A 24758-nucleotide genomic window follows, 5' to 3' on the forward strand; every position below is an offset into this window, starting at 1 on the left:
GGAAAGTGCGGCACTGGCTTGGAATGCTGGGCCGTCACAAGTTTATTGATGGAAGCTCTTCCCAGAGCCTTGTACTTTCCAGTGTGGACTGTGAGCTTACTGCCCAGATAGGGAGTCCACATGCGAAATGTCCCTGACCTGTCCCTCACAGAGGTGTAGTACCATAATGCTTGGAAAGCTGTTCTATCTACCACCTCCCCGCAGGGGCTGGAGCAGTAAAGGGGAGCGGAAAGGATGGTTAGGTGGGGCAGAGCTCACAGGGCGGTTTGGCTGATGGGTTCTTTCCTAAATCGGACACGCAGATGGCTTCTGCGGGGTCCCTTTGGTTCAGCACAGCACCCCCACCCAGCTCCTCCTAGGAACTGGCTGGCCTGCCTCTGTCTGGGACAATAAGGGCTCAAGGGAGAGCAGGAATCAGGACAGGCCCTGGGAGGCCACAAGGGTTGCACACACCACACACAGGCCTGCTCAGAGCCACCCTCTGACCCTAAACAGTGGGCTGTGGGGATGGCCAAGGTCTGGTGAGGACTTCTTTCAGCCCTGCCTCCTTCCACAGGTGGCCCTCCTATGACATCCGCCCGGGATGACAGGCAGTTGGGGCCCTTCTTTCTTCCTTGCCTCGCAGGGAATGCCTCCTGCAAGGAGGGAACACCTCCTACTTGTGCACACAGCTACCATGCATTCCCATACATACTGAAGTAAGATGTGAGCCTCAGACTGGGCTTGATCCCCCTTTCCACACTCAGTGGCCTCCCTATGGGCAGCACCGGGCTGTGGGCAGAGCAAGGGTACTCAGGAGGTGTGTGCAGAATGGAGGGAGAGCTGAGGCAAGGATGCTGGGAAGGGCAAGGAGGAGATGGGCAGGGAGGACCCCATAATCCTTGGGCGCCAGTGAAAGGTCCCGAGCTGCTTGCTCTGGAGAAGAACAAAATGCATTTTAATGATTTCTGCAGCCCACAGGACACCCATGTGGGGCTTGGCGAGGGATGGCAAGGCCGTCACACAAAGTAGGCGGCTAGGGCTGACATCTTGTCCTTGGGTCGCCTGGCGCTGGGCTTGCCAGGGGGCCGCCGGCCCCGGGCCCGCCCTCGGCCCTGCCTCCTCCCTGGGCCGCCGCGGTGCATGGGGTGGCAGGAGGCTGCATGCTTCAGCTCCACGAGCTCCTGGAAGATGGGGTCGCAGAAGACACAGCCTGTGTGCTGTGTCTCATCGCCCGGGAGTGGGGACTTGGCCTTGTTGAAGTCCACGGCGAGCAGGGCGGCCTCGCAGGTGCTGCAGGTGTCGGCGGACACGCGCACGCGGTAGGCGTTCTCGAAGCAGTGTGCCACCACGTTGCACTTGTTGCATGCCACCTTCCACTTGGGGCCCGAGGTGGGGTCCAGCACCAGCACGCCGCCCTCACAGCCCACGCACTGGCCGATGCCCAGCATGCTCAGCGAGTGCTGGCACGTGGGGTGTGTGCACTCGTTGCAGCCCATGCCTGGTGGGGGGAGGGCAGCCCATGACGCACACCCCCATCTTCTCCCCCTTCCTCCCCAGGGGCCTCCTCCCAGGGTCTCACGGTCTGGAACCCTCATCCCAGCAAGAAGCGTTCGTCTCAACCTTGTTTACGTCGGCTCTGGGTACCCCTGCTGCCACTGGCCCTGCTTCTCTGCTTCTCTAAAACCTCCTCAACCTTCGAGAGCCAACCCCCCATAGAAGGCCTTCCTGGTGGCCTCCAGCCAGGTTCATCCCCCCCCCCCCCCGCTTTGTTTTGCTTCCATAGCTTATTCCAAGCTCCAGCCAAGTGGCTCTTATGCCGCCAGATTACACGGGGCTGTCAGCCTCCCTGGAAGCTGCTGGAGGGCAGGGAAGGGCCTCGGTGATGCCAGCAGCTCAAATGCAGACTGTCCCTGCCACACAGGTGAGGCCCAAGTCAGGAGGGGTGAACTGAGACCTCTGAAGCCTCCCCAGGCCCCCAGGGGAAGGTGGGTAGATGCCTCTCACTGTGCCTCATTCCTGTCTATGGCATGGGGTGATGACACAAGGGGCTGGGTGTGGTATAAAGGACAGCATAGCCAAGGGCGAGCATGCTAGGCCCTGGGCCCCCTCTAGACTCTTGGTCCCACCTGGACACGTGCTCTCCTTTCTCCAGTAATAACCGTGAGGAGTGGTAGACACTGACTGAGAGCACACCCCCTTGCCAGGAGGGGTCCCCCAGCCGGCTGCATCCTCTCACTTGGGAGGGGGCACAGCACACCTGCTGCCCAGATCCCGAACGAGCTGACTATAGTTGCCCAGTCAACTCTGACCGGCATGGAAAGAGGCAGACAGTTGGGCCACCTCAGCGGCGCCCAAATCCACCCCAGGTCTCCTACCCCCACACTGGTGTGCGGGCTGGGGCTGGGGCAGGGCCCCTCAGAGACCAGCATGGTGTGGGGCCGGGGCGGGGCCCAAAGAGGCACTATGGACACCCAGGGGGACAGGCCAGCCTGTCTCTGGAGAGAGCGGCCGAGGCCCAGAGACATGGCACTCACCTTTCTTCATGTCTCGGAAGGGCGGGTGGTTGGAGCAATAGGGGCACAGTGGATAGCTCTTGCCCCGAGAGCCCGATGACCACAGGACGAGCTCGAAGTCATCCAGCGGGCACCGGAGCTCCTTGTAGAGCTTGATGGTGCCATTCTGGGGGAGCGTGTAGGTCTCATCACAGTGTGAGCAGTGCAGGCGGCTCGGCTTGGCCTGAGGTAACACCAGTGAGGGGGTTCAGGGTCACTGAGGCCACCCAACTTTCCTGCCCATCCTCATTCTCATGATACCAAAGTAACCGGTAACATGTAATCCATAATGCATATAACATGTAATCTATAGCATAGGACACAACAACACAGAATATGCAACATGTAACAGGTCACGCACAATGTAATATGTGATACAGAAAACGTAACATGTAATACATAATACACGATATGTCATATATATGTCATATATATATGATATATATCATGCATACGTTGTGTAGAGAAGATGTATGTACTATGAAGTACATAGCACCAACATGTAACGTGTAACACGATAGTATACCTCTGTACGTAACAGAATGCAGACATGTAATACATGTGTCGTATGTAATAGGTAACAGGCCACACATAACACAAAATGTGGAACATGTTGCCAGGCAACAACCTCTCAGGCAAGGACCCCTGGCCACGAGTCTCAGCACACTTGCTGCACGCATGAAGAAAGGCAATTCTAAATCCCCTGTGTGTACACGAGTACCCAGGATAGCAAATCATGTTTTGTTAGGAAAAACCGGACAATGTGTTTAAGTGGCCTTACAGTGTACATGTTCCTGGGGTCAGGGGACACTGTGGGTGTCTGTGGGCAAGGCCGAGGTAGGCCTCTCATGCTTGTGTGACAACCAGGACCAAGACCGTTATTCCTGTCGGACTGAAGATAAAGCAGAAGCTTCCATAGGTGGCAAGACTTGACCGAGTCTATGCCCGCCGGGGCCAGAGGTTAGAGGGGAGGCCACAGCCCTTCACCCCGCTTACCTGGATGTACTTCATAAACCGGTGGCACTTCCCACAGCGGGACAGGGGCTTGCCCGTGGCCGCCAGGGGCGAAAAAGACACCTCCATCAGCTCGTCCATGCCTGGGGGCAAGCAGTGAGGGGAAGAGTCACATCTTCTGGGCCCAGCAGCCCACCTTCACCTCAGACAGGCGGGCGGAGGGGAGGTCCCCGTGAGTGGGTCAGGACCTGAGTGCGTGCGTCTCAATCCCCAAGGGCGTGGGGGTCACAGAAGGGCAGAGCTGCCGCCTCACTGGTCACCTGAGCTGGTGGCTTGTGTGCGGTGGTGAGATGCCTGTGCTTTAACCCCCATGATGATGACGGCCTGGCAGTGAGGCGCCACTGCCTTGTCCTCCCAACGGAGCCCCAGATTCTGGACCCCAGATCTGGACACCAGTCCCGCACGGCCATGGTGGCCCTGACCCAGGGGTAGGGAAGAGGTGGGCCTCACCGGCGATAGAGTCCACGAAGTAGTGGAACTTCCTCTTGAAGACGTCCAGCGTGTGGCCTAGGACCTGGCGGTAGTCAGCCTTGCCCTGGGCGATCAGGTTCAGCTGCTTCTCGACTGCACTGCGGATGGTGGGGAGCACCAGCTCTGCGTCTGCAAGATGCGGCGGTGGGGAGGGGTCAGGTGCCACTGGGAGCACTCACATCGAGAGGTCGTGGCCGCCCCCACCAGCTCAGCCTGGAGTCCCGTGACCCCAGGCCCTTCTTCATCTCCTACCCAGAAAATCCCATGTGGAATGGCCGGGGGCATCCTGTCTCTGGGATGGTGTCACAGTTCCTGGGAGTCCTGGGGCCAGGCTATGCCCCACCATCTCCCCTGGTCTCTTTGGAATCTCTCGGGGACAGAGCAGACAACTCTGCAAGGAGGACCCGGGGCCCAGCTGGTTTGTGGGGAAGCACCCCTTGCACCTCCCCTTTTGGAACCTTTGCACTTGTCCATCCATCCATCAACAACATGGAGCACCCTGCTGGGAAACGTCCTCTGGGGGGGTGATGGTGTAGTACCCTTGCAGTGGGAGGTAGGGCCCTCCCACAGGGCCACGGCCCATCAGAGACCATGGGCCAAGAAATGCAGTGCCACAGCCCGGGAGGAAGCCAGGGAGCCACAGCCGGCCAGACTCACCAATCTTGTAGTAGCCATGCACCAGGACGATGCCCAGGTTGGTGGGCTTGAGCCGGCGCCCACTCTCCACAGTGACATAGTTGCGCTGACAGATGTTGTTGATGTGCACGGGGATGCTGGCGTCCGTCCCTGCAATACACAGCAAGGCTCTAGGGTTCCTCAGCTTGCCCCCATCATGCTGTAGGCTCCACGTCTGCACCCACCCCCCATGGGGCCCCCGGTTCTCAGCCCCTTCCCCTGTTTCTGGCCAGCACTGTGTGGGACACCAAGTGCGTGTTTCAAGAACGGTCTCGTGAATCCAAAGATGGTTCTCCCAGTGCCAGTGCTGGGGGCTTAATCCCTGTCTATAGACAACAGAAGCTCATAGAGGTTAAGGAACTCTGCCAATGTCACGGGAGCTCATTCCACCTGCCCCTCACACCTGGGAAAGGTGACCGCCTCAGGCTCTCCCGCCTTGATTCTAAGATACCTGAGCCTTCTGGAACCAGGGCTCAAGACCTCTGAACACAGACGAACTCCCAGGCTTGCTGCCAGATCGTGCCCTCTGAAACCTGCTCAGGATCGCCCACTTTCTGGCTCCCAGGTGTCTCGTGATCAGTTTCCGGGGCGGGACCTCCCCTGGAGACTTCCCTGGCACTGCCAGATGCTGCCCTTACGGCTCCACCGTGCTGAGGAATCTCCTTAGATGGTGCTCAGAGGCTAATGGGATCACACTTGAAGGATAATGCTGGGACTGGGGTCTGAATCCCATGCATTCTTGCCACTACTGGAGGGGAGAGCCTCTTCACACAGCCCTGGGGGCCCCCAGTCAACAGGGCTGCCTTTGGCCACTGCCTGGTTCAGAAGGTCACAAGAGCCCTGTCCGTGGACACAAACTCATTTTAGTCATGGGATCTAAGGAGCCATGGATTTGTCAATGGGGAAGGATAGAGGATGCTGGGGGAGCAGCACCCACACCCCACAGCCTCTGTACCTGAGGACCTGAGGCAGGACCCACAGCAGGCACCCAGGCCCCTGGGAAGAAGCAGGAGCAACTCTCCAGCTGAGGCCTCCACTGTCCCCAGAGCCCCAGCCTCAGGTGGGACGTCACCCGTCATAATTGTTGGTGACAGAGCAGAAGCCAGGTACAACAACTGGGATGCTCGCGGCCCTCCAGAGCCTGGTCAGCTATGGGGCACATCAGGGACCAGGCAGCTCCCATCGGAGTGAACAATGCCTGAGGAGCTGGCCACACCCTGGGCCCCAATTACCAGGTGCTGGGCACAGAGGGGTCACCGAGCAGCTCTGGAAGCACCATCTCCTGGCCCATGGTCCCAGGATGGGGACCCTCAGGCCCAGGGCCCGGGCGGACAGGTGCACCCACCGATGCCATGCTTCTCCATGAGTGTGATGAGCTCAGCCTCAGTCAGGTAGTCAGGCGGGCTCGTCTGCTTCTCCAGCATCTTTATCTCGCTCACAGGAAAGGTGTCACCCCTCTGGCAGGTGGGCAGGCTCTCCTCCAGAGGCACGCTCTGCCAGGGCATGATCTCCGTGAAGCCTGGGGACACAAGATGCGACCACTCAGGGTCCTGCCCAGGCAGCCCAGGCCCGAGACACTGGGCCTCCCTCTCCCGGAACAATGGAGAACATTCTGTTAGTCTGTGGAGGTGTGGGAGGAGCCACAGTGGGATGCGCTGCTGTACCTGGAGAGATGACGGTTTTGCCCGTGCAGGTGAAGTGCTCAGGTCCAATTCTGAAGGTGATGGTGCTCTGGAGGTACTTGCAGTCGTAGCTCACTGTGGCGATGAAGTGTCTGGTGATGTACTCGTACAGCCGCCATGCCTCGCCCCCTGCAACACGCATGGAAGCTCATCACTGGCCAGGGACTGGTTCTAGGACTACCCCCCACCCCGCCCCCTGCAACAGCTCTCCCTTAGGCAGCAGGGCCTTGGCTGTTGGCACAGGATGGCAGGGCTGGCCTGCACCGATGCTCGAGAGAGGAGGAGGAAACACAGGAAGAGAAAGTGACTAAGTGACTCTCCCCGGCTGAGTCGGCTCCTTCACAGCTTGGGCTCCCACATTCCACCCCCGCACTGACGTGGGACTGCTCTTCAGGGCCTGGCCTGTCCGCAGCAAGGGACTTGCCACCATCACTTCAAACTCGGGCTGTGCACAGTGGCCAGTCTCTACGGGTACAGTTCTCCCCTTCCCTGCCTCCTCCCAGGACACAGGCCACCAGCACCACATTGGTAGGCAGGGCCCTAGCACTCCCTGTCTTGGTCCTGGCCTGTTCTGTCCTGGCCCATCTGTATCCCCCTCCTGCTCCTTCCTTCTGCCAGCGGCCACTGCAGTCCTGTCCTGTCTCACAGCCACAGAACACAACTCTCAGGGAACCCCATCTGCCACAGCCAGGGGCAGGTGGGGAAGGGAAGGAGCCCCCACATTGCCAACGGGGCCTGACACCGTTTAAAGGTGCCATGTGACAGTCGCTTCCCACCCAGAAGCCTGGAGTGGGTATGTGTGCGTGTGTGTTGGGGGGCGTGTCCAATACCTAATTCGGCCTCAGTGGCAGACCTCATGGGGGTGATGGGGGGATGGTCACCAGCGTCGTGGCCCTTCCGTGGCCGGTTGATACCTTCTGCTAACAAGCGTTTTACCTGAGGTAGAGAAGACAAGGTGGTGTGTGAGTCTGGACACAGCCATCTTCCCACAGGGAAGGAGCCAGCACCAGTCCCAGGTTTGACCAAAGCGCCTGGGCTGGGTCCCCAGACCCTGGCAACAAGCGTGCCCAGTGGCTCTGCTCACCGTGTCGGCCCAGTAGGGGTGGTTGGCCTGCTGCCGCAGAGGGCCCTTCAGGTCGAAGTTCTCGGGGTAGTGGGTGGTCTCGGTCCGCGGGTAGCTGATGTAGCCTTGTGTGTAGAGCCGCTCGGCGGTCTGCATGGCATGCTGTGGTCCCATGCCTGCAAGAGGGCAGGCTCAGCTGGACTGGAGTGCCGGGGATGGCCAGGCCCCTGCCCATGGGCCTGGGCACTTGGGCTCCCCACTCAAGGTGGCCAGGACCTCCTGGTAGGTGAGGATGGCTCTGAGTGGGCACCGCAAGCACATGGAGCTACTGGCCAGGCATTTGTGCCTGGGCAGCATTCTCCAAGGCCAAGGTCCTGAACTTGTGAAGTGGACCCAGGATAGGAACGCTCTACATGGGCTATGCCGATTCAATGTGGGCTCCAGAGTGCTGATCTCGCATACTCCATGGAGCACCTGGGGTCTGCTTCAGGGTTGGCTGATGTCCCACTATGACAGCAGAATTAGCAATTGCACCCCATTCTGAGCCACCTGGGTATTTCTGTCCTCATGGCACTCCGGGACCACCGAGGGATGGCTTATCCTCCTGCTTCTCCCTGACCAGCAGATGCTGGCCCTCAGCTGTCGGTCACTTGGTGTCATCACTGCCCTGAGGATCCCTGAAGGTGCCACTCTGCAAGGACACTGTCCAGGTTCCCCAGGCTGCAGAGGCTACCAATGCCTTGAGGCCAACAGCTGTCAGAGAAGGCAGACTTTCCAGTCCCAATCCCTTCTCACTACCGTGGAAACGAGGCTCAGAGAGGTTACGTCAACACTGGTCGCATTTGTCTGTGCAGGAGGTGGGCCCGGAGCGCCAGCCTCCCACTCGTGGCCTCTCCCCCTACACCATGGAAGCTGCTCTGGGTTGCTAATGCCAGGATGCCCCTGTCGGGTGGTGGCACTCACTGCCTCCACTCTTGTGAGGGTGCACCATCTCAGTCATGTCATCCTCAGAACAAGCAAGCACCCACGATGGCCATGACAGCCGCCCTGGGTTCCAGTGAGGAAATCGAGGCTCCGGGACAAGAAAGAAAGTAGCCAAGCTGAGATGGCACCAGAGTTTGGGTCCAGAGCCGGAACTCCATCGTCTAATGCCTCTGAGGGCACTCCACTGAGCCAGTGACACACGAGGGCTTGCCCTGCAGGAGGTCCCTAACCATGGGCTTCCATATGCTCAATCCAGGCAGCAGCTGAGGAGATGTTTAGTAATACAAAATGGTCTGAGTTTTCCCCACATAAATTCAAAGAAGCTGTTGAATATTAACCAACAATCCTCTGAGATGGGATCCTCTTGCGTGTTAGTTTGTTATTAGTTATTTTCACTCTGCAATTTAAGAGAAATGAATTCTGCGTGAAGCTCAGATTCCCACTCAGCCTCACAGGACACTGCAGGTGGGCTGTTCCTTGACGCAAGTGAGCATGGAGCGGGGGGGGGGGGGGACACTCGGCACAGGTGAGCACAGAGTGAGGGGCCTCAGCATGGATGAGCAGAGCGAGGGGTGGGGGGGCACTTGGCACAGGTGAGCACAGAGCAAGGGGCCTCAGCATGGGTGAGCACACAGATGGGGGTCTGGGGGGCACTTGGCACAGGAGAGCACAGAGTGAGGGGCCTCAGTATGGGTGAGCACACAGAGCGGAGGGCGGGGGGGCACTGGCACAGGTGAGCATGGAGGGGGCTACTCGGCACAGGTGAGCACAGAGCGAGGGGCCTCAGCATGGGTGAGCACAGAGTAGGGAGTTGGGGGCACTCGGTACAGGTAAGCACAGAGTGAGGGGCCTCCCCAGGGGTAAGGACAGCAGGGGGGGGGTAGGGGGGGCACTCAGCACAGGTGAGCATGGAGGGAGAGTGCTGGTAGTAGTGGCGAGAGCATCAGCACTGGCCCCCATCCCCAGGCGCTGCACCAGGGCTGAACGGTGAGCCATGGGCCCGTCTTTTGTGGGTTTTGAAGAAGTCTTTTGTGGGTTTTGAGGAACACCCCTACATACCCAGAGAAGAGCTTGCTACTCGCAGCATCTCCACAGTGTTCAGGGCGAGGGGCCGCTGCTTGGCCTTCTCTTTCCTGCTTGTGGCCTCCACCTAGAAGACAGCACAGTCAGGGATTCTGGTGGCGGGGGAAGGATGCTGTAATAGAGAATCTGGGTGTGTGGGCAAAAGGTCTGGTTTCATTCACTTGGTCTCTCTGCTTCTCAATTTCACTCTTTACAGTGGTCTCAAGACTCGAATATTTATTTAGGCCCAGAAAGGGAAAAAGAAAAAAAATTCTTTTCTAGAGAATTTCTAGAATTTCTAGAGAAAACTTGGAAGAATGGCAAAGAGCCAAGAGAAGGGGTTGCAAACTCAAAATCCTCCAGGAGCCAGTGGCAGCCAGGCGGCCCGGCCACAGGGATGGCAGGTGAGGCCTGGGCCAGGCCACGGAGCTCAGGCCCACCCCAGGGGCAGCCGCTCGCCCCTCGCTGCCCCCAAACATCCCACAAGGGCCTACTGGCATTGCCTCATCTTCCAGTTCGTCAACAAAAGCTGCAAATCAGGACTTTTATGTGAAATCTTATAATTTTCCAATTTTGGTAACTATTTTGAAATACTTGTAAACACCACGCAGTTTAAAGAAAATACCGGTCAGCTTTAAAGTCTGGGCTGAACGGCTGTCAGAAGAGAGGGCTCTGTCTTGCCTGAGGCAAAAACAATCCGAACAACTCAAGTCCAGTGCCCTGCCCCTCCCAATCCCAAGGAGACCCAGTCACAAGTCAGGGCGGTGCCTTCTGAATTCTAGACCAACAAATGTGGGGGCGAATTTAGGCCAAAATGGGTAAGTGCATCAGTGGAGGCTGGGACCACTATGGGTGAGATCTGGAGAAGGTGGCAAAGGTCTCTTGAGGAACGTGATTGTGGATAAAGAATGAAGCAGCTTTGGAGAAAGTTCTGGAAGCCTGAGTCAACAGCAGGAGGCTGAGCAGAGCACATCCAAGGAAAGCTTGAAAAGGACAAGAGAAGGCTGCTGAAGGAGGCCAGGCCGCACCTCCATGACTCCAGTAGCTGGTAAGGCTGCGGGCTGCTGTGATGACAGTGGACCTGCCTCCACCCCAGGCAGCCAGCCCCTTGCCAGGTGGCATCACCCTCTTCCTAACAGCCAAGCATGTAAACCTCAAATTCAATAAAACCCTGAGAAAGAACCACAGCACCACAGAGGCCATGAAAGCTGACCGAGGTTGGGCTACCCCATGCTAGCTGTGTGACCCTGGGCAGGTCACACAGGTCCCTGTGGAGTTGTTAGCGTTCAGCATCACAGAAAAGGGACATTTGTGTGAAATGGAGTCCTGCCAAAAGGAGAGAATGCCCCTGGGCTCCTGTGGAAAGGGGCAGGCAGGTGGTGGATGTGGGGCAGTGCCCAGTACAGAGCAGGGGCACACCACAGTGACCGCGAGCATCAGGAACTATTTTTCTTTCCAAAACATGTCTGTTTCCGAAAAGGAGACCACAACGGGACCCTAGGTCACAAGCTGCTTTTCCAGCCAGATGCGTCTAAAGGCCTCCTCCCACCCAGAGCAAACATGACAGATGTGGGCGGGGAAGGCCCACCTGGGCTTCCTTCTCCAACTTTGTCATGTTTAAAAACATCTGGGCGATCTCCCGGTCGAACACTCGCACTCGGTCCCAGTCCAAAAGAAGAGATCTGTCTTTATCCGCGTTAACCTGTAGGAAAAAGGATAAAAGAAGAAGACAGCAAAGAAATATCCAGGTGAGCCCACTGCCAGGGAAGGGAATTGAGGCAGATGAAGCTGCTCCTTGTCTGGGAGGACAGCAGTCCCATCTCTGAGGTCTCACGGCCATACCTGTACAGGTGTGCCTAGGTGCACAGACAGGCAGGCTGAGACCCAGCCCGGTCCTGAGGGAGGGCTGCTCTGATTCCTGGCCTCTTCCTTGAGATTAGGCTGGTGGTCTCATGATGGGAGCCCAAAGCTGAGGCTGCTGTGTCTTTAAGGAGCGTGGGAACCTGCACCTCAAAGGCCATCCCTGCCCACCATCTAATGCCTGGCCAGCACTAGGTGTGGCCCTTTGGTGGGGGGGCCCGCCCTATGTCAACCAGACCAGTTCTGTATTATGTTTTAAATGTTACAAGCAGCTTACATGGAAGATTTTATTTGGAGAGAGGATTCTAAGACTTCAAAACATTTGAAGTCAGGGGCCCATGGCCCTCAGTTCAGACCTTGGATCTGACCATCACAGCTGATGGCCCCGAGGTATGACCTCTCCCCTCCACGCTGCCAAAGCTGACTTCATTCCTGCTTCTGTAAGTTCAAAGTATCCAAGCCAATGAAGGCTAGGGCCCCTTCTCTGGGCACCCTGAAGAACACTCTGGCCTCCCTCCTCTGTGCCCTTGGCCTTCGGGGCTTGCAGGGCTAGGATGATGATGGAAGACCCTCAGAGTCCACGCCTGAATCCGGAAAGACCCAGCGTGCAGAGGGAAGGGAAAGCAAACCTTGGCCTGCAGCACCCAGTAGGTCTCCGGTTTGAATGACTGGATTTTATCATGTCTCTCCACACAGAAGCCCAGGGTAGGGGTCTGACATGGCCCGAAAGAGATGAGGGAGCTGTCCAGATTGCCATATTTTCCCTGGAAGTACTTAGTTTGAAACCTACAGGGAGGAATGGCACAGAGAAAGATATTCTGGTCATGGATTCGCTCAAGACACCATCATTTTTTTTTTTTCAAGACACCATTATTAACCAGCCATGTGAGTCTAGCCTGGGGCCAGCTGGTGGTGGCGCCCTGCTCAGAAGACAGGGGACAAGGTGAGGACACACTCAGCAGCGGGCCTGAGGAGGCTGTGTGCGGGTAGCGAGGAATCATGTGTGCACAGCACACATAGCGCGGAAGGCAAGAGAGAAGAGCAGACGCTGCACCGATCCTGGGGCTGGGAAACCCTTCTAGTCTATTCCATTCCCTCCACCCTCTCCTCAAGACCCACACCATGTAGATGAACACCCTGCTTATCACATGGTGCCCTGTGTGGTCTAAATCAGCCAGACAGATGGCTTCCTTCAGGGTTTGTAGAATATTGGCGCTGGCCTAGTGCTAACCAAGTGCAGGGCGACCAGGGGGGAGCAGTGAGGCAGGGGCTCTGGCCGTGGGGTGGGCAGCCGGCACCTGGTGAATGCGCAGCCGATGCGCAGGTCCAGCTCTTGCCTGGCGTCCACTGACAGCGCCTCGTTGTGGTCAGGCTCACCCAGGCGGGCCATGGCGGCGCAGATGTCCGTGTCCGTGATGGAGCTGAACCTGGCCCGGAACACCGTCTTTTCGCCACCGTGGGCTGGATTCATGACGGGCAGCACGGCGTCTAGGACCTGGGGGAGGCGGCCCAGTGGTCACCCACCTCGGAGGTCTCTGCCTTCTGCTCTGCAACCGCCTGCGAGGCACGATTCTTCTCCCAGCCGAACCTCACTGCGTGGGACTTCCTCTCCCTCCTGCCAGCCCCTCCACCATCCCCTTCCCCATCCAGAAGTTTCAGTCTCTCCCCAGCACTCCTGCTACAATGGCTTCTTTTCCTTCCACTGACAAACCTGCTCAAACACCCGCCCCTTACTACCATCCTCTGTCTCACCTTCTTACTTTCATCCCAGCCAAACCAGGAAATGCTAATGCCACGGATGCAAGGGAGCTCAGTCAGGAAATCCTCCCCGCTTGACCCATTTCCCTTCCTTCTAGAGGGCAGAGTGCCAGGAGGGGTGGATGGAACTTTTAAGAGACTGAAGAAAAGCCAGGGAAGGAAAACAGAATGAGGAGGAAAAGGCAGAGGGCAGGAGTGGGGAGGGCACAGGGGACTCCCAAGGTGGGAGCTTGTGGGGGGGCCTCAGGGCTGAAGTATAGCATAAGACCTGGAGCCAGATTCACTAAGAAGGCTGTGCAGTGGCAGGGGGGGGGGGTGTCACACTGGGGCCTGGCCACGCTGCTTCATTATGAGAAAGAGGTGCCTTCGTTTCTGAGGCAGAGAAAGCCCCATGAGTTTCCATCCCCAGATGCAAAGCCCCCCCCCCCCCCCAGGGGAGGAGCAGCCTAGGGGAGGGGCTGGGAATGGAGTGTCTGGGAAGGGACAAAGCACGATCATGTTTATTGAGGATGCTGTGCTGGAACACGGGGTGCCCTGAGCTCCCTCTGTCATACAGGATGCGTTTCCTGAGCCCCAAGGTGTGCCAGGCCCCAGGTGAGAGCTGGGGTGCAGAGCCAGGAGGGTGAGCGGCATCAGAGGACACCTGCAGTCAAGTTAGGACCCGTGTGAGGGCGCCACACCTGCAGCCGAGGCATACAGGGAGGTTGGAGACAGAAGGCTGGAGGGCATCTTGGGTGGGGAGTGGACGGTGAAGGCCAGAGGTGAGAAAAGGAGTGAGGAACGTAGCCAAGTGGCAACCAGCCTCGGCTGAAGGTCCCTGAGAGGTGCCCAGTAGGCCGGGATGCTGAAAGCCACCCCTCTCCCATCCACCTAGAAAATTCTGCCCTGTCTACTCACACAGTGGGCCCCAGCAGGGGAAGTAATACCCCTTTGCCCTTGGTAGAGTCTGTAAATTTGAAAGGGTCTATGCAATTTCCAAAATAAAGGAGCGAAAAAAAAAGGCATTTTGAAGGCAACATCATGGATTCCTGGCTACAGCCCCCGGAATGGGGTGACTGCAAGTACAGTCAGTGGGAAGACCAGAAGTGAGGACCGCAGTGGATCCCCCTCTCACCTCAAAGCAGATGTTCTCCCCCTCCTTGTCGCAGTCCAGCCACAGCACGATGTAGTCGCAGCCTTTGCCCTCCACCTGCCACACAGCACACAGCCACTGGCACCTCCATGGCCCGGCCCACGCTGTCCACCCACTGTGCCCCCTCCTAGCACGTGAGCCTTGCGGAGCAGGATGGGTGCCCAGAACAGGGCCTGGGCTGAGCAGATGTGCTAGCCATGGTTAGGCTGCCTTTGCCACTCAGAGAATTTCGCTCAGAACTTAGTGTTTCGGACACAAAAAGGTTATAAATGCAATATGATCTTAACCCCAAAAACTGCTCGGGGAGAGGGGAGAAATGAAATAAGCCTAAAGGTTAATGGGGTTTGTCTTAGGCAGTGTGATTCTAGATAAATTTTTCTTCCCTCTACTTTCTAATATTTTCCACAATATGTATGCATTTGTTTTAAAACTAGGAAAATCACCAGCACCACCAAACAATTTAAAAAACAGAATTTCTGCTCTCCAGGGCAGAGTGAGAGGCTTGCCCAGGTGGGCCTGTGGGTGGTTCTAAGGCCAGGAACAGGCCTGAAAGGTGCCTCATGAGCCAGCAGGGGGCGCTGATAGAAATCGCTGGGAGGCCTACCCTGGGTATCCAGCAAAGGCCTCCTGGTTCGTGAAAGGGGGAAGGACTCAGGTGCCCACCTGCACTGCGGGGAGGCCAGGACCGAGACTTCCCAGGCCCCACCACCCCAGCCACCCGCACACACCTGCAGGAACTTCACCATGTTCAGCTTGGGGTTAGCTTCCTTCTTCTCTGTCGGGGCTTGGCTGAACAGCTCTGCGGGGTCCACCTTGTCCCATTTGTTGTACTTTCCTACAAACATAGCCATGGTGACATCTGAATCACACTTCTTGGCTCACAGAGCTTGACCTCTGCAATGGTTATAACCCCAGGAGGAGAAGGAGGCTTGGAAAACAACTAGAGGCAGAGCTGGGACTTCGTTCCCCCAGGCCGCAGAAGGGAAACCACACCGTGGCCACCCACAGGAGCCACCCCTGGGCAAGGCCACCGCTGCCCCAGCCTCACTTCAGGACATGCCCTGTGGCCGGCAGCACCATTCCTGGGCTGGCTCACTTTGCCAGAGCACCAAACCATATCACTCATACTTCGGCCTTCTCTCTCAGCCTGGATTTCTGCAAGTCTCCCCCCACCCAGCACGTGACGGCACACAGGACAGGTGCTCAGGGGATCCCTGTGGGGGATCAATCTTTGGAGCCTCATGACTGGTACCTCCAACCACTTCTCCATGCAGGGCTCATGCCTGCATGCTGAGCATCCCCATCTCGTGCAGCCTGGGAGAACCGGGTCAGACAGAGTCAAGTTCAAATCCCAGCTCCCCACCTCCTGGCTGGTGATAAAACTCAGGAATCCAAATGCTTGGCCACACAACTGAATCAATGTCATTGTTGTTACTGAGCAGCAAGAAGTGTTGAGACTTTGCTGTGTGCTAAGCTCTCTATCTTCACTGCCACACCGAGTCCTCAAACAATCCCGGGAAGTAGATGGCACCTTTGGAAGACCCACTTTACCCGTGTGGAACAGAAACTCCTAGGGGCCCCTGTCCCAGCCCATAAGCCTCTGGAGCAGGGGTCAGAGCCCAGGCCAGACTCTTGTCAAGCACAGGACCCTGCACCTGGCTGTTGGGTCACTGAAGTGGGCTCTTCCAAGGTGACAGATAGCAAAGATAGAAGGATGACAATGACGGCCACCGAATGGCCACTGGACAATAGTCACATTCAGCAGGAACCATGTTCCAAATGCCTGCATGCGCCAGGCCCCCCCGAGGTGGGCACTCACTCTCTCCAGGAAGCATAGGAAGGAGCACAGGGCATGCAGTGACTAAGGACTCTCTCTGGGATGGGGACTTAGGGGGTGCTGAGCTCCAAAACGTGGGTTCTGGGCACCTCACCCAGGGACCCTGGGTCATCTCTCCATGATCTACGTGGCCTCAGGGGCTCTGCACGAACCCCTCTGCCTAGAGCCCTCCCCTGGCTCCAACTAGACCCATGGTAGCACTTTGCAGGGCCTCCCTCCGCAGGACAGAAGATGAGCAGGGCCTTGGGGGCTCACCTAGGAAGTCCAAGGTCATCACGTGACCGCAGACAGACGTCATCTTGAAGCGGACGGGCTGGCCCGCGAAGGTCCCACTGTACTCGTGCACTGAGCACGTTCCGTTCAGGCCTTTGTGTGAGGACATGTTTCCTGCAGGGGAGGAGCACGGTGACGGCCACTCTGACAAGCCACAGCCACTGAGGCGGCCCCATGCCCTTCCCCAGGGCAGTCAGTGATTATGGTCCCCAGCCACTGCACGTAACTGAGTGCTGGGTGATGTCGTGGTTTCTCAAGGGAAATGCCGTTTGCAGCTAACCAACCAACACAGTGTGCTCCCACGCCAAGTCCTGGGCAGGCTGAAGGCCAGGAGCACCCTCTCTGAATGCTCTCGAGATCGACACTCTTGGGCCCTTCCCTGCATTTCTGCCTCACTTCTTTCCAACTTTACTCGAAGGCCTTTGGGAGTCTCCTCATTATCAAGTCCCATGGTGTATTTTCATGCTCCCCATTGAAAGCCCCTCGGCATCTGGGGACCCGGCACTTCTCAGCTCTCCCTTTCCCTTCAGAGAGATGCCAGCCCACTGTCCTACTGTGGTCGTGGTACGTGGGTACCACTTCTAGGTACCCAGCACCCGGGCACCCTTCCTACCTGGACAGAATCCAGAGATATGAAGGGAAGCAGCACCCCACCCACTGCCCCAATAGCCAGAGCGGGGCTAGTGCCCTGGTGTCCCAGGAGGGCCTAGACGAGGGACAGTCTGGTGGCTCCTCTTGAGTGACATGAGGCACAGAGGTTGCAGCTGCAGCACTTGAGGGCACGGGCAAGGGTCCTGGGGTGACGGCAGTGTCTGTGGCATGGCCGCAGAATTAGACTGGGGTCTAAGATCGGTGTCAGACTTAGACCAGGGTGGGCGCCTGGCTCTGTCTTCTTCCTTCCAGTGAATTCTCTGTGTAAGTTACCAGGGCTGCTTGCTGCTTATGACCAACAATCGGACAGGCGCACTGCTCTTACAGTGGCTTACCTGGTGCCAAGCTGTGACCAAGCTGTGACCCGGGCCTGTAGGTTTTGGGAGTCCCAGTCCTGGCCCACACTGGCTGTGGCCATGAACGCATCCTACAGTGATAATACTGAGATGCTGCATTGATGCCTGCTGTCCTGCAGCACATCAGCTCCAGGGGGCTGGGTCACACTTGGGGAAAAGAAGGAAAGGACCGTGCCCCATCCCCATCCTGAGGGCTGTCCTCCCTACCTCGAGAGAGGATTTTAGCAATGGACTGGGCCAAGGATGGCTTTTCTGCAACCATGAGCACGGTCCTCATCTTGTCTTAAGGCTGCCAGGGGCTTTGGGCTTCACACGCCAGTTTCAGAGAGATGGCAATGAGGTTCAGAAACTGCTCTTCTGCGGCTCAACGCTACTGTCAATGCTGACTCCTGATGAGAAGACAAGACCCTGAAAACAGAAATGCTTCTAATGGAACCTCTACCACTAAGAAGGAAACTCACTTTAAAAAGTGGAAAAAAGGGGGCACCTGGGTGGTGCAGTTCTTGAGCGTCAGACTTTTGGTTTCAGCTTGGGTCTGATCTGAGGGCCGTGAGATCGAGCCCCTCGTTGGTCTCCACACTTGAGGAGTCAGCTTGGGTTTCTCTCTCCCTCTCTCCGCTCTGCCTCTGCTCACATGTGCATGTGCTCTCTCTCTATAGAATAAATAAACAAATCTTTAAGAAAAAAAAAAACAAAAAGAAAACAAGCAAACACAATTTCTTTGGGGTGCCTGGGTGGCCCAGTCAGTTAAGCGTCCAGCTCTTGATCTTAGCTGAGGTCTTGATCTCAGGGTCCTGAGTTCAAGCCCTATGTTGGGCTCTACAGTGGACATGTAGCCTACTTCAAAACAAAACAAAACCAAAAAAAGGGGGCACCTGGGTGGCTCAGTCAGTTGAGCGGCTGCCTTTGGCTCAGGTCATGATCTGGAGGTCACAGGGTCAAGTCCCATGTCGGGCTCCCTGCTCAGCAGGGAGTCTGCTTCTCCCTCTCCCTTTGCCCCTCCCCCTGCTTGTGCTCTTTCTGTCTCTCTCAAATAAAGAAATAAAATCTTTAAAACAAAACAAAATAAAGTAAAACAAACAAAACCAAACCCCCAAAATAAGGGTGCCTGGCTGGCTCAGTCTGTAAAGCATGCAACTCTTGATCTGAGGGTTGTGAGTTCAAGCCCCACCACACTGGGTATAGACTTTACTTAAAAAACAAACAAGCAAACACCAAACCTGAGGTGAGAAAAAGAAGTTAGGGAAACTTGAAGACATTGGACAAACCAGCGCAATGGAACTGGCTTAGAGATGGACACTTGGGGGACTGGGTTCCTTTGGGAGAAGCAGATGTGGCTCCATGACCTCAGGTCAGTCTTGTCACCAAATCCACGCCAGGAAGACTTTGGGGTCTTTGGATCTGGACTGATAGGCTGGGGTAGGCAGATGGCTGGCCCTCCTCCCAGGGCAGAGGTCCGTTTGCTCCCCAGGGCGGAGGCTCACCTCCACCTCAGCTGAGAATCAGGATGCCCAGGGACTTTTTTTGTTTTTGTTTTTAAGATTTATTTTTATTTGAGAGAGAGAGAGAGAGAGAGAGACAGAGTGTGCGCACACAAGCAGGGGAGGGGCAGAGGAAGAAAGAGAAGAAGACTCCCTGCTGAGGGATCCCAACTCCGGGCTCATGATCCCAGGACCCTGAGATCAGGACCAGAGCCAAAATGAAGAGTCGTCAGATACTCAACTGACTGAGCCACTCAGGTGCCTGGCCCTGGGACGTTTTATAAAATGCAGATGCCAGGCCATGTTCTCCAGATCCTTCTGATCCAAAACTAGACCTGAGACTCACTGGCCAGGGACTCCAGACCCCAGCAGAACTTGACAGCCCTTTTCCAATGGACTCTGACCTACCTTCCTGCCTGCCCCAAGCAATCTCTCACATTGCAGACCATGTTCTGGCCAGTGAAACTGGACACCACTGTCTAAAGAAAAACATATTCTCAGGCCTGCGTTCCCTTGCTTGGAATGAACGTACCGCCAAGCCCAGAGAATGCAGCTGGACTGTACAAAGGCCGAGTTCCAGTGCTAACTGTTGTTTAAAGAGCTCTCCCATGCCTCCTGCTGGCCCCTGGCCCCGCCGTGGTTAGTTACTGTTTCATCTTCCCAGCAGCTCAGGAGCAGCCTGAGGTCTGGATCATTGCTGGCAATGGTGACAGCTGGTTCCAAGACTGCTATCGGACAATGAATTCCTGCTGGCTAAGTAAAAGAAACATGAGCCCTGTCTGTCTTTTTGATCATTATACATATGGCCTGGATGCTGACAAATATGACACTGTATTACCAAACAAGAACAACCACACGACTTCTACTGAGACAACTGGGCAACCTTGGGTGGGGTGGGGAGGTAAAGCTAGACTCCTACTTTATAATTTCCACCAAAACAGATTCCAGATCTAGCAGAAGTTTAAGCCAAAAGCTCAAACTAGGAAAATACTAGAAGAAAACATAAACTTTGGTATGAAAAGAAGACACCTAAGGATTTCAGAAGTGCAGAAATACACTTCTTTGTGTTTAAAAGCATTTGCCTTCCCTTTCTGTGAATGGTCTATTCACATTTTTTATGTGAATTAAAAAAATTTTATTAAAGCTTTTTCTCCCCAGCTGGACTGCTGTTTTCTTATTTTTAGCAGTTGCTTATGTAATGAGGAAACCAGCCCTTTGTGATAGGATAGCCAGTAACACCCATCACGGCATATCAGAAATAAAACGAGCTTGTGCTTGTCTCACCAGCAATAATCACAGGGTAAGCACACACGTGGGTGAGGGGCTGGTGACAAACTCTTTAGTAGGTGGTGGAAGTTCAGCAGGAACGACCTCTACCTAGAGCAACTGAAGATGTCTCTCAAAACTCCAGGCACATATCCCCAGCAATCCCACCGCTGGGAATGAATTCAATCGTCCCACAATTACTTACTGAGCAACTTATTACTACGTGCTCAATACGTGTTGCCATGGGCCACATGGGGCAAAGCAGTGCCGGGGGGGCGGATTGGCAGGGGGCGAGCCCTGTAGCATCTGGGGGAAGTCCAGGGAGGGCTGGGGGACAGCAGGGAGGGTGGCTTCGGACCTTGGGTTTGCTCTGAGGGAAATGGGAGGTAGTGCAGGGACAGGATAACCTGACTTCAAGTGTTCAAGGGATCCCTCTGGCTGCTCCAAGAAGGGAGCGTCTGGGTCCCCGAGGAGCAATGGGGGAGGTGCTGAGTGAAACTTGGGGTCTGGGCAGATTCCGAAGGCAGAGCCAGCAAGACTGGGAATGGGAAGTGAGGCGAATGGAGAATAGACTCCAGGGCCTTTGGCTTCGGCAGCTACAGGGGATTCCCCATTTGTTGAGATGGGAACTAGGAGGAAGCAGCAGCTCGGGACGAAGGTGCAGGTGTGTTCAATGTGAGTTGCCTGCCGGCCAGCCAGCTGGACCATGGAGGAGGTGGTGGCACGTGGCAGGTGTGGCGCGGGCAAAGGAGCCCAGGCTGTGGGCCGGGGAAGTGAGCTGACTCAGGATAGGTGGGATCCTGGAAGCCCAGAGAAAAGGCACTTCAGCCCCCACCATGTAGAAGGCTACAGATACCTGCCGGCCGGGTGAAGGGACAGCGGAGACCTGACCTTGGGGTCTGGGGACTTGCGGGTGCCAGGTGACCCTGCTGGGTGCTGTTTCTTGCAGTGAGTGCCAGAGGTAAAAGCCCGAGTGGGGGAGCTCAAGAAGGCCTGGAAGGAGGGGAGAGGGCACAGTGGGCTTTTTCATTTTAAGATGGAAGAAATGTTGGCAAACATGCTGGCATGTTTGTCTGAGAATAGAACTCATTGAGTTCTCAACCAGTTTTTTCAACAGAAAAATCGGTATCGACCAGGTTTTTGATAGAAAAGGTCGAGTAAAGAGGGAAAAGAGAAGATGCAGGAGGCACGGAGGGAACTGCTGGAGTGATGTCTGTGGGTGGGTGAGGGGTGGGTGAGGTGTCCTTGGCCAGAAGGAGAGCCACTCTTCTCTTAGGGCAAGTGTCACCAGTGAGGACAGGAGGCGGTGCTTGGGGCAGGCTGACAGCTGGGGTAGAGCTAAATTTAGAGGGATGGGATCTGCCAGGTCACGATGAGGGAAAGAGAGGGGCCGGGGTTGAGGGGAATGATTCTTTAAGATGGGTAAGGAGGATGGGAGGCCCTGGGAGGGGTTGAGGGGAATGATTCTCTAAGATGGGTAAGGAGGATGGGAGGCCCTGGGAGGGTCGAAAAACTATAGGTGCTAGAGTGGGTAGCAGAAGTCAAAGAAAATAGAGGTCAGAGGGCAAGGGGCAGTGGTGTGGGGCCTGAACGAGGTGGGAGATGAGGCCACAGAGGGAGAGGAGGCTGCGAAGCAAGTGGATGCTGGCAAGACTGTCCACGTGGACATTGGGTTCTCAAGAGAAATTACATGAAGAAAGTCAAGTGCATGATTGTACAAAGCACTGCCCTCTATGGGTGCGCGTGTACACACACACGCTCAAGAAATGGCAAAGAACTACCTGGGGGCAGGCATGGGGTTAGGATCTGGAAGCTGGGGCTGGGGGCAGCTTCTGGTAACCATATTCCCTTTTGCACCTGTTACATTTAGTGGTGAATGACTCGTCAAAGAGAACTAAGATTTAAAAGTACAGACAAGGGGCGCCTGGTTAGTTAAGTGTCTGACTTTGGCTCGGGTCATGATCTCAGGACAGTGAGATGGAGGCCTATATTGGGCTCTGCGCTCAGCAGGGAGTCTACTTGAGATTCTCTCTCCCCCTTCCTCTGTTCCTCCCTCTGCTTCCCAGTGTGTGTGTTCTCTTTTTCTCTCTCTCAAATAATGGTAATAATTTTACCTGAAAATGAATAATATTTTTAGATACCTAAATTTTAAAAATGGACTTTACATCTGAGTACTGCAAACACTTCTCAATGTCCTTTTTTCGTATGGTGTCAAAGTTTCTAGAAGTTTTATATTTCTAGTACTCTTCTTCATACCTAAGGATCCTAAACACCTTTTCAGTAAAAATTAACAGTCTTCTCTAAAGATCCCTTTAGAGAAAAATGTTTTGCCCTAGCATCTTCAAAGGGAGTACCTCATTTATCCAGGGTTAGGGATACAACTGGACAAAGGCACACCAGCATCCCTCCTGATTTCAGATCACCTGTCCACACGACAGACTAGTTGCCATTTCCACCCCGATACGTGTAGGTCTTTCGCAGCTCTGGCTTGGTCCAACAGTTTATATTTCAGTTCTGCATGAGTACTTTGTAATGATCTCAGTATCACTGATTTACTAGGAAAGAGATAGGACTTTCTTTAAGGATTCAGAATCACGGAATCCTGGGAAAGGAACGCTGGTGATGGTCTGATACAGCCATCTCAAGGAAAAACTAACTAAGACTCAGAAAGAGATATTCCAAAAGTTAACTGGGAAGTTAGCTGAGTTGCTTTTGAAACTCCTGCTTGCTTACCAGGTATATATATATATTTTAAACTGCATCAGGTTCTACCTCTTAAAAGAATTCTGCAGTCTTAACTGTGGTTAATTTTCTCTGATTATCTTGGGGCCTCTCCATTTTTCCATGAAGGCACACTCCAATTTCAAAAGGGAAGTCAACGAGGAGAATAAAAGCTGAAAGCAATGGTTTACAAACTCTGATCATACCACATACCATCTTAAAACCCTTTTGCTCTACCAACGTTATTATTCACTTAAGTTTTTGCTTTTTAACAAATGCTTCAATGTATATTCTTTTAAAAGGGAAATTTTATAGCTTTGTAGGACCTGAAATCCTGTAGTCAATCGCAGAACCAGCTTCTCTCCGTAACCTGCATGGTTGATCACATTTGATCTTATGGCCTGCTAAAGCTGAGTCTGAAGTTTGTCTTACTTCAAAAGGGAAGATCAGCAAGAGCTATGGAGTTAGCACCCCAAACTGGAACTGTAATTACAAGGGCCCAAAGTGAAAGAGAGTAGCAGTTTGGCCTGTTACTAACTACCTGGTCAACTCTCACCAGCAGTACCACCAATAGTGTGTCACCTTTGGGAGACATAGTCGATAAGGTCCTTTCCTGTCAGTCTTAGGAACAACAGAACTTAACGTGGGAGCGGAGGCCTAGCAGTGGTCCAAAGAGCATTTAGAGCCCTAGGATCTCCAACCTTAGTAACTTAACCCAAATCCCATGGAGTCAGGAAAAGAGGGAACAAAAGCTCCTCCTCTGTAGGCAAGCAATTGCTATAAACTGCTACTTTGTTTAATCTTGCCAACCACTCTACAAGGCTGGACTTGTAATTTTTGTTTTTTAACTATGAGTAAACCGAGGTTCAGAACAGTTCCGACTAGTGTCAGGTGACCTTTGCCAAGGCTCTAGGGACCCCAGGGCTAAAGGCCATCAAGCCCATGTTGGGCTGACTTCCCCATGTCCTGTTCCCAAAGGCTGAGTGATAGAAAGGCAAGAGAAGGCCCCCGTCTTCCTTTTCTTTTCACCTGCCGAGAAATTACTGCCCCTGGATTCCAGCTAATTTGTTCACAAAGGACCCTCCTTCCTCTCCGTCAAGAACAACTCAGAGAAACACACCAGGGTGCCCTCAAGACTGAGCCAGGGCCCAGGAGGCGACCAGTGGCCGCGACAGCTGCACCACCTCCCCAAACCTCAGTTTCCCTACCTGTCACAACAGATTCAAACAACAGACCGCACCTCAAAGAACTACAGGGCGGTTCGATGAAGGAGAGTTACTAACTCTAGTGCCCATTCCTTCCAGGCACCGGACTAAGCGCTGGCCCATCACCTCCCTGAACCCCCACTGCAAACCCTGGGGTAGGGGTCCAACCTGCTGGGAAAGAGGCGCCGAGAATATGCAAGAAGCCCAGATCTTTTCTCATGCCCCGGGGCTACCAAACCCCCCACCCGGCGCCCGGCCAGCACTCGGGCAACGTGCCCGAAAAAGGCCGGCGCTTCCCATTTCCCGGGGTCGCCTGGCGCCCGCCACTCGCCGCTCACCCGCAGCCCCACAGCGGCTCCCGCCTGGACTCCCGCTTCAGCTTTCGCTCGGGGCGTGGCGGGGGTGGGGGCGAGGAACTCGGCAACCTCTACTTCCGGGTCCGGCCGCGGCTGGTGTCCCCCCGTCTGCCCTCCGGCGCGTGCACGTCCGCGTCCGCGGGTTCCGTGGCGGGCGCGTACCGGGGGCACAGCCTCCAGACGGCCCTTGCTCGCGCGGTTGGCTAGAATCGCCAACCCTCCACCCAGATCCGTCCTCGCAGTGGCCCTGGGGTGGGGGAGGCGGGAGTCCCAAACCTCCATCCTGACCACTCCCCGCGGCCTCCCCAAATTCTCCACCTTATTCTTCTCTGCCACCGGGGAAGTAAGAATAACATTTTATAATGATTATAAAAACT

General features: G+C 55.4%; 1 protein-coding gene across 1 annotated transcript; it reads right to left on the bottom strand.

Annotated features, from left to right (window-relative positions):
• Positions 1–908: 908 nt before the first annotated feature.
• On the bottom strand, positions 909–24416 carry TOP3B (DNA topoisomerase III beta). Its single transcript, XM_080821661.1, has 19 exons — positions 24364–24416; positions 17840–18005; positions 17560–17760; positions 16328–16459; positions 14964–15070; positions 14218–14292; positions 12644–12840; positions 11975–12131; positions 11074–11187; positions 9483–9573; positions 7461–7615; positions 7207–7312; positions 6359–6505; positions 6040–6213; positions 4677–4805; positions 3999–4148; positions 3531–3631; positions 2517–2718; positions 909–1480 (listed from the first exon to the last, which is right to left on the bottom strand). The coding sequence occupies exons 3-19, from the start codon at positions 17627–17629 to the stop codon at positions 999–1001; spliced, it is 2589 nt and encodes an 862-aa protein (XP_080677787.1). The 5' UTR covers positions 17630–17760; positions 17840–18005; positions 24364–24416; the 3' UTR covers positions 909–998.
• Positions 24417–24758: the final 342 nt, after the last annotated feature.

Source organism: Martes martes (assembly GCF_963455335.1).
Source record: "Martes martes genome assembly, chromosome: 13".
NCBI lineage: Eukaryota > Metazoa > Chordata > Mammalia > Carnivora > Mustelidae > Martes > Martes martes.